This window comes from Chrysochloris asiatica, unplaced genomic scaffold (assembly GCF_000296735.1).
Source record: "Chrysochloris asiatica unplaced genomic scaffold, ChrAsi1.0 scaffold00163, whole genome shotgun sequence".
Classification (NCBI taxonomy): Eukaryota; Metazoa; Chordata; class Mammalia; order Afrosoricida; family Chrysochloridae; genus Chrysochloris; species Chrysochloris asiatica.
In genome coordinates this window covers 6,260,657-6,270,316 of record NW_006408681.1, presented here as the reverse complement: position 1 = coordinate 6,270,316, position 9,660 = coordinate 6,260,657, and the positions used below count along the sequence as shown (strand labels likewise).

General features: G+C 36.5%; 1 protein-coding gene across 2 annotated transcripts in view; it reads right to left on the bottom strand.

The window, feature by feature from the left end:
• Nucleotides 1-9,660, bottom strand: part of GRM5 (glutamate receptor, metabotropic 5) — a 677,550-nt gene that overhangs the window by 643,651 nt on the left and 24,239 nt on the right. For both annotated transcript variants that reach the window (XM_006871218.1, XM_006871217.1), the window contains one exon: nt 4,535-5,392. In XM_006871218.1, the coding sequence (XP_006871280.1) occupies nt 4,535-5,216 (682 nt within the window). In that variant the 5' untranslated portion in view covers nt 5,217-5,392. Of the gene's footprint in view, nt 1-4,534; nt 5,393-9,660 lie in introns of those variants that run through there.

The following is a 9,660-nucleotide window of genomic DNA, read 5'->3' as shown; positions in this document are numbered from 1 at the left end:
TATTCCTTTCTCTCCCTCTCCAGTGTCTAGTTGTGCTGCCCAGTCAGGGAAGTTGCGGAAGTCCCAAAACTATTTTTTGTGGCCAATTTTTCTGATGAAATCCTTCCTTTGTGGCCCCTACTACTATCTCACATAAGCATTAAAAATTTCATCAGAAAGTTTAGAAAGATGAATGGGAAAGGAGTCATGCAGTTAAGATGAAGAAGAAATAAAATAACATACAAGAGCTTATCTAACTAGTCCCAATGATGATGTTGAATCTAATTCTGGCCAAGAATCTTGAACTCAAAGATCCAGCTCTGTAATTATGTAACAAGTAAGGCCAAGGTTTTTTGTTTGTTTGTTTGTTTTTACCTTTTTCTCTCTGTTTCCTCAAATGGAAAACAAAGAAGTTAGGCTAAATGCTCACTTAACACCCTTCCAGAGATAATAAACTACAAATTCACCAGTACTTTGTATATCTGAATTACTCCCAAAATCACCTTAACACCATTCAACCTCTGGATCATTCCAAAAATCACCTTAACGCTATTCAATTTCTGGAAAAGCAAAACATAAAGCCCTTTTCAAAGTATTCAATAGGGAACATCATAGTATGTCCTCTGATTCCAAACTAATTTTTATGTTGTTGCTCCAAAACTATCACAAGTAGTAACAAAGCTGTGAAGGGAAAAGTGTGTTCCTACTATTTTAAAGCTGGGTTAAGCACATAGGCTATATGAATCACATTGAAGGTCTTTCAAACAAAGTTTAATTGCTACTATATTTTAAGCAGATAATTGGTGGAAAGTCAAATCATAACTCGATTCTAATACAACGTTGCAACCTGCAGGTTAGCCTGAAGGCAGTAGCTTCAATGGTGTTTCATTACTAGTCCAATTTACTATTACATTTCCCCCAAGAATATCACTGATAACGCTTTTTTCTAGGTTTAAGTTAGTATTCTTACATAAATAGATGGAAATAAAAAATACAAGAACCAATACAAACAAAAGACGAAGTTGGGTGTGAACAACATTTACAATGAAATAATTTTAAAAAGAAATAAAACTGTGAAAAATTGTAAGTTCTTATTAATTATACTTATGCTATATATTCATAAATAGTGAGCTTTTGTTGTTGTTTTTAAGTGCCGTCGAGTCAGTTCTGACCCATAGCGACCCCTGTATAGGGTTTCAAGCCGACTTTGCAGTTCAGTGCATTAACCCACAGCAAGCACTACACCAGGACTTGAAACACTGGGCTAGACACTATTACAACACAAAGTTCATTCATCTTACAGTCTTTGAGCATCTATTGTACGGCAAGCACTTTGATAGGCATGGGAGTGTCAACTACAGTAAAAAAATAAAAAAATAAAAAATTAATTTTGAATATCCTTCAAATTTCCCCCAAAAAATACAATATATAGAAACCTGGTGGTGCCATAGTTAAGCACTTGACTGCTAACTAAAAGTTCTACTCTTCAAACCCAATGGGTGCTCTGTGGGGAAAAAAGACCTGTTGATATGTTCCACTCAAGATTACAACCTAGGAAACCATATGGGACAGTTCTACTCTGTCCTATGGGATTGTTGTGAGTAAGAATCCACTCAACAGCACACAACAACACAATGCCTAATGTCTAGCCATAAGAGTATGGATAAAGAAATTTTAAATATTATTTTTTGCTCACAATATTTTTTCTGTTTTATTTCATTCTTAGATCTCAAGAATATTAATTAATACTAATGAATATATTTTGTTTTGATTTTGAGGTTTAAATATGGCAACTAAATCCCATTTTATTAAAAGGAGGATTAGACTCCATAGTCAACAGCATGTATTTGTTTATGCTGTAGTCCCATCTTTGAATTTGTTCTTCCATAAATTCTTGTAGCATTACCCTAATATATTGCCTGGTTTGGCAATAGGTTTGCTATTGACTTATTTTTTCTGACCACGAGTAGAATGTTTATTTAATGTTACATTGAAATAGGTAATATATGAGTATGCCATAATTTCAAATACATGCATGTAATTCATATACATGAATTCCACCTCATATTCTAGTTCTGTGGATTCCCTTCCTAGAAGGAGCATTTGTTACCAGTTTTGCTTTTCTCCATGGGCATTTCTATATACAGTCTATCAAATGGTGTAGTGCATAAACCTGCCCCCCTGTTATACAAATGATCATATGGATATAGAACAACACCTTGTTTTTTTCACTTAATATGATTTGGGAAGTAATTTTATCTCCATATCTAAAGTTGATCTATTCATTTTAATAGCTATATGATAATCCACTGTATGGATGCATCATCATTTATTTTTCCAGATGACTAATGATATACATTTAGGTAAAAAAAAAAAAAAAAAGTCTAAAATTAATAGAAGCCAATGGTCATGACTAGAGCCCTGGTGTGGCACTGTAGAATAAATGCTCCACCACAAGGTCTATTTGAACTGCAAGGTCAACAGTTTGAACTCACCAGCCGCTCTTCACATTCCTTATACTGGGTCATTATGGGTTGGAACCTACTCGACAGCACTAAGCAATAGCAATGATCATGACTATGAGTTTCTTTGGGAGCACAACCTTACATTAGTATCTCCCACATTGTGACCAAGGTTATATGAAGCTAGAGGATAGTCCCAAATGAAATTTGTGATTTATTTATTTGAAGTAAACCAAAACACATTTTTATCCTTGGCCTTCTGTAAACATACTTTTTACTTTCTCACGTCCTCATATTTCCTCACACTTTTCGCAAGAAATTCATCCCTTTTTAATTTTCACCAATTGTCAGGATTCTTCCTGCTAAAATTCAACTACCAAGTCCCACTTCCTTCATTCAGTTATCCACCATGACCCCTGTAACATATACTGGTAAGTGATTTCTTTCTTGCTTGATTTCCACTAGAGATTTATTTGTAACTTTATGTCATTTTGAATTACAGTTATATAAAGAATGATAATACGTGTCTCATCTCCTTTACAAATTGCAAGTTTCTTGAGAGTAGCTAATACATGCAACACAAGACTACCAGAGGGCCTCGCATAAATTTGTGACAAATAAATATGTGTTGGATGAGTATATACTTTGGATGCAATTCCATTGAATTCTGTTGAAATATATTAGTACTGTAGTTGTTGTTATTAAGTGTCTTTGAGTCAGTTCCAACTTATAGTGAACCTGCATAAGATTTTCAAGTAGTGACTGGTAGGTTTGAACCACCGACCCTTCAGTCAGCAGTCCAGTGTTTATCCTACGGCACCACAGCAGGACTCCCAACAGGGTAATGTTATTTAACTACTATACAACCTCAAATTTTTTTCCTCACTAGGCAATAAATCAATATCTATGAGCACTACTCCTGGCTCTGAAATTACAACAAGGAAGTTTTGGATAAGTTATTTAAACTCTCTAAAGCTTTACATTTTAAAATGAGAAGAAAATACCAGCACTGTCTACATCACCACCTTATTAAAATCAGACAAAGTAAACAATCAAATTTTATAGGAATGGTTTCAGAGGTAGGACAGTCTCCATCCAATGTAGAAGTTTGTATAGCTCTGAACAGTATTAGTAGCAATATCTTTACAGTGACATTCATAATATCAAGTTACTTGATACAGAAAATGCTGCTATATCTGATTGGTGATTGACTCCCAATTTTAGTAGGTCCTTCATTAATTCCCCAATAACTCAAATACACATGTTATATAGTATTGGATGTTTTGGACCACATTGAGACTATTACGTAAGACTGCAAGCATTTCAGTGAATCCTCACAGTAACTTAATTAGCTATAAAATAGTGTTTTGTACCTTCTTTAGTATTCTGCAAATGTACAGTGCTTAATAAATGTAGCATATTATCCTAGAAAAAGTATTATTTTTAAAAAGGTAACAAGAGTGACTCACCATTTGAATCTCCTGACCTTTCTAGGTCAGCCAGCCTTTTCTGTCAAATGGAGTCAATAAAGCCTGTCCCAAATAACTTTGTTTGGAAATTAATGCATACAAAAGGATTCTAAAGGCATTGTAAGGAATTGTTATTAAGTGCCCTGGAGTCAGTTCTGACTTTTAGCAACCCTGTATAAAGTTTCCAAGGAGCTTCTGGTGGGTTTGAACTGCTGATCTTGTGGTTAGTGGTCTAGTGCTAATCCTACAGAACCACACCAGGACTCCTTAAAAATACTGAAAGTGTGAGATGTTCAGTGAAGTTTCGTTGTTAAAACTTCTAGCAACAAACAACAAAAGAAAACATTATAGCAGAAATAGAAATAATCTAATGCATATTGCCCCCTACCCCTGCCCCCAGGCCAAATTTCCCATTTTACGAAATGATGGTAACATGCATTTAAATCTGTCTTTAGTTTAAATCTTCCTAGACATCTGCCATCCACACCCTTCTTAGTAGTACTGGGACAGCTCAAAAGATCCAACAAAATAAGGAAGAATTTAGGCTTTGAAAAGATAACGTTGTAACTGGGGAGCTGTTGAGTACATTCTAAGACATACTCTCTGAATGTAAAGGAAACATACCTTCTGTGTGCACAGCTGACACATATGTCCAGTTGTACCTCTTCACTATGTCCACCATAGCCCGTGCCTGCTGAGCATCTGAAGGCACAACCCTCATGAAGTACTTGAACAGAGTCTTGTCACTCAGATCCATGCTTGTTGCTGAGTAAGCAATTTGAGGTATGTTGAAAAGCTGGAGCAAGTTCTGAACCTGAATGGCTACAGAACTGGAACCAGGTCCAATGACCCCTACTATGGGCTTTTTGGAGCGGAAAGAAGAAGAGCCATCCACACAGCGCACCAAGCCCTCTTCCTCTTCTGCAGAAATGAGAGAGTCCCTTATGAATTCAATGCTCTGCTCTAGGGCTACAGCTGAATGCCAGCAGGAATCCCTTATCTCACATCCCAGTGTGATGTTAGGCAAGAGAGTGGGATCTGAGTTGATCCTCTCCAGAGTATGCAGCATAGCCTCCACTCTCTGAATGCCATACTGTTCACGGACTGCCCCGCACTTCCTCTCATGAACTTTGTCCACCGTGGGCTGATGATGGACAGAAAAGAGAGCTCCGATAATGATGTCACCCGGCATATGAGCCACGACCCTTCTCTCGTTGGACTGTGCACTCCCACGGACATCTTCTTTCAAAAGTAGGACTGCCAGTATCAACAGAAGGACCATTTTAGGAAAAGATATCAAGCACATAAAGACAGCATGGTGAGGAAAAGTAGGAGGTTTTTGATAGATAGAATCAATCAATGTTCTATGTTGAACAGTAAAGTAGGAGATTAACCAGCAATGTAGATGTGCTCTCTAAAGGACCAGCATGTCCCTTGGTACCATTTAGTTAGATATATCCATGTGATCGTGGTCTTCAAAACCTGAATAAAAACAAAAACAAAAACAGCATGTATTTTAATAACAAAAGTGAAATTAGTTTGAAGAAGCTCCAATTATCTATGCTAGCAGGAAAGGACTCTGACAATGTTGTTGTTGTTAAGTGACTTTGAGTTAGTTTCCACTCAGAGTTCCTATTTAGGGTTTCCAAGGAGCAGCTGTTGGATCTGAACTGCGAATCTCGTGGTTAGCAATCCAGTGCTTATTCTATAGCACTATACGAGGATTATGTAGATAACAGAAAAGAAAACAAGTATCCTAATATTTTTCAAACTCAAATTTGTCTTCTTCTTTGTGATTTGATGAAGCTCCTGATGTAGCTTCTAGACTTTCCCTTGCTTAGATTAAGATTTTTTATTGGTTCATTTGGAATGTACAAAATCTAGCCTTCTGCGTCTAGTAGAACTAGACTATTAGGCAGAGGTAATTGAGAGTATTCTTGAAGCGAAACTATGTCATGAGCAGAAATCTTTAGGAAGCATGTTGTTAAGTGCTACTGAGTCAGTCCTAACACATAGCGACTCTGTGTAGGGGTGAGCTTGAATCTCCGACTTTGCGTTTCAAACTGACCTTGCTGTCCAGTGCATTAACCTGCAGTGACACACCAAAATATTCAATCTTGCTAGTCTACATGTGATGGGGGTGTCAGAAATTGTTGTTTTGTTTTGATTTTCATTATCTTTTTTGTTTGTTTCTGAGTTTTCAGCTTTGAACATGTACTACTTATGCCATTACAACATTAAAGTAACCTTTTAAAACAACTTAAATACCACTGCCCCAGATGCAGTACAAAGCCCTGTGAACAATCTCATCAGAAATTAGTAAGTAATGTGTCTTGTTTCCATATAAGATAGAAGAAAGTGAAATGAGGTCAGGTGGGTATTTTTACATTAAGTGAGCAGGACTCCTGGTGTGGCACTTTAGGCTTAGCACTTGATTTTAAACAACAAGGTTGGTAGCTCAAACCCACCAGTTGCTCCTCAGAAACCCTATACAGGGCCACTATGAGTCAGAACTGACTCAAGGGCACTTAAAAGCAACAACAGGATAGGAGAAGGTTTTGGATATTACTAAGAAAACTTACTCCCAAATATATAGCAATGCATAATAAAATGAGTACCAAATTGTGGGCAAAATCATGCTCAGGTTCAAGTTCTATTCTGCTATTTTAAAAGTATTTATCAATTATTTAACCTCTCAATACCTGAATTTCCTCATCTGAAAAATGGGGATAATGTGTGCTAGCCAGTTCCTGGCAATCAACCTAAAATCCAACTATGTTAATGGTTTGTAATTTGAATAGGGCTATATATATATTCAAGGCAAGATCTTTTTGTTATTATATTTCCAAGGGCATTCTGTGGCTAGGTGGTGAGAACAGAAAATTCTCTGGCAGCCCACTCAGTCCTCCAGAGAGTCTTCAAAGTAATTACAGAGTCTTGTAATAAAATTCACAGTAATCAGTCCTCTAGCCCTGGTCCAGGAAAAATTTCCACATTGAGAATGTTTAAAAGGCTGAAAGAACGTATGTTTGGGACTGTCTTTCCAAGTAGAAGTGGTATAGTGATGGATACAGTCATCTATTTTAGTTTAAACTTCAGATAAGATGGAAATTCTGAGTTTGGCTACAGAAAAATCTACTACAAATTGTTAAAGGAATCTAACAAATTAATGATTTACATTATTTAAAGGGATTTGTAAAAGTATGTTAATCATCAATGCTAGCCATAGATCTCAAACAGCATAGTCTTTACAAATTGGGCTGCTAATCTCAAGATCAGCAGTTTGAAGGCACCAGCTGTTCAGTGGGAGAAAGATGAGGTGTTCTGCTCCCATAAAGACTTACAGGCTCGGAAGCCGTATGCAGGGTCACTATGAGTCAAAACTGACTGCATGGCGCATAACCACCACCACCAATCCTTTAAAGCATTTGTTTTTTAGAAGAGTTTATGTAATTTTGATGCTTCTTCAAGAATCCTAGTGGTTTCCAAACCTCATCAGATCTGCAAAGATTCCAGGCCAGCCATAAAATAAATGTGGACCAAATCCCATTTCGTTCACTCTCTCCCCTCAGTTTAAAATTTCCCATAGCAACAGAGATAGGCTTTCTCTGTACAGTTCTACTAATAAATACATAAATAAATAATACTCATTCAAAAAACTACATGTTCCAGACAATCTAGGTGTTTGGCAACATTTAAAAAGAAAACAAAACCTCAAACAGTTTGGATATAAAATCAGCATTGTAGACAAGAGGAAAGAGAAAATGGGCTATTATTTATTTTCTCATTGGGAAATTTTAAAAAATATAATATATTTCCAAGTATATTCTACTTCCAACTATATTTTATTCATATATATATATATATATATATTTCCAAGTATCATGTACTTCACTTTCTTTAGGTCAAAGGCCCACGGAATAATGGCTATTTTCATGGTCATATGAATTCTGCTGCAAAAAATAAAATTATATATATATATATATAGTGATTCATCCTTAAATTCCAAATATAGTGAGAAAACTCAATAACAAAACAAGTTACTTTGCGTCATGTGAATGTGAATATTACAGTGGTATGAGAGGCTAGAATTGACCCATCAAATTTATGAAGCCAAAGCATCAGTTTAGGGAAGTCCTATATACTGAGATGTAGTATATATATTATGGACTCTTGGTATGGTGCTGCAGGAAGCACTAGACTGCAAATCACAAGGTCAACAGTTCAAACTCACCAGCTGCTCCTTGGAAACCCTATGCAGGATCGTTATGCATTGGAACCAACTTGAAGGTACTTAACAACAACATATCTACTATAGGATTAAATGACTGTATTTCTATATAGACTAAAGTAGTTCACTAATTTATTTAGCAAATGTATTAACTATTGAGTGGGAGAGACTAATGCAACAAAAATGTAGTGATATGCATTGATCCTTTGATCATTATTATTCATTCAGAAACCATCACAAGCCATATTTATTCATTTAACACATTTTTGGCATGCTTATGTTATGGCACTCTGCTGTGCATGGCATATTTAAGAGTGAGCAAGTTTTGAATACTCCTTATACTCAAGGGGAGTCCTAGGGTGGCACTGAAAGATAATGACTGCAAGGTCATTTTCAACCACAGATTGTTGTTGTTAAATGTCATTGAGTCACAGTTCCGACCCATAGAGACCCTGTACAGGGTGTCCGAGGTTGTAAATCTTTACTGGAGCAGAAAGATTTATCTTTATCCTGCAGAAACAGCTGGTAGTTTCAAGCTGCTGACTGTGAGGTTATCAGCCCAACTCATAACCACTACGCTACCAGAGCTCCTTAGAGGTGATTAGGTGGTTCAAACTCAGCAGTTGCTCCTCATAAACTTTATACAGGGTTTGCTATGAGTCAAAACCAATTCAAAGGCACTTAGCAACAGCAACAATATACTAATAAGGCTTATAGATCAAAAGGAGGAAGTTAGAAAATAATCAAGTACATAATAATGACACGGTCTGAACTCCAATTAAGAAAAGAAAATTTAAAAAGAATAGCAAAATGATACCCGCTTAGATAGAATGACTAAGAAAGGTTAGTATAAAAGTAATTTTTACCTCATCTAATGAATGCAAAGAACCACTAGAAGAAGAATTGAGTGAATAAAAAGAAGCTAGAAGTTGTGTCAAAAGTGAGGCCAGACACTTCCTCAGAAAGTTAGAAATAGAAATACCTTATGATCCAGCAATCCCTCTACTTGGTATTTATTCACAAGAAATATGAACCATATCATGAGTATATATATATGCACACCAATGTTCATAGCAGCAGTATTTTCAATAGCAAAAGATGGAGACAGCCTAAGTGCCCATCAATGGAAGAATGGATAACTTTGGTACATATACACAATGGAATATTATGCTACCTTGAAGAATAACAAGGAAGCTGCAAACCAGCGTATAACATGGATGAACCTTGAGGACATTATGCTGAGTGAAATGAGTCTGTCACAAAAGGAGAAATACTGCATAGGGCCATTATTGTAAAAGCTTAAGAAAAAATACCCACACTAAAAGAGAAAAAAAAGAAAAAGTCTTTGTTGGTTACCAGGGTATAGGGGGTGGGGCGAGGGAAGGCAGGGGAAGATACAGCACAGAACAGTTTGGGTGTTGGGGGCAATACACAAGAAGGGGGAGGGGACTGGAAGAACAAGGCAGATGGGAGAACATTTAGGCAGGTTTGCATGGACTAAGCGGAACAGAGGTAAATA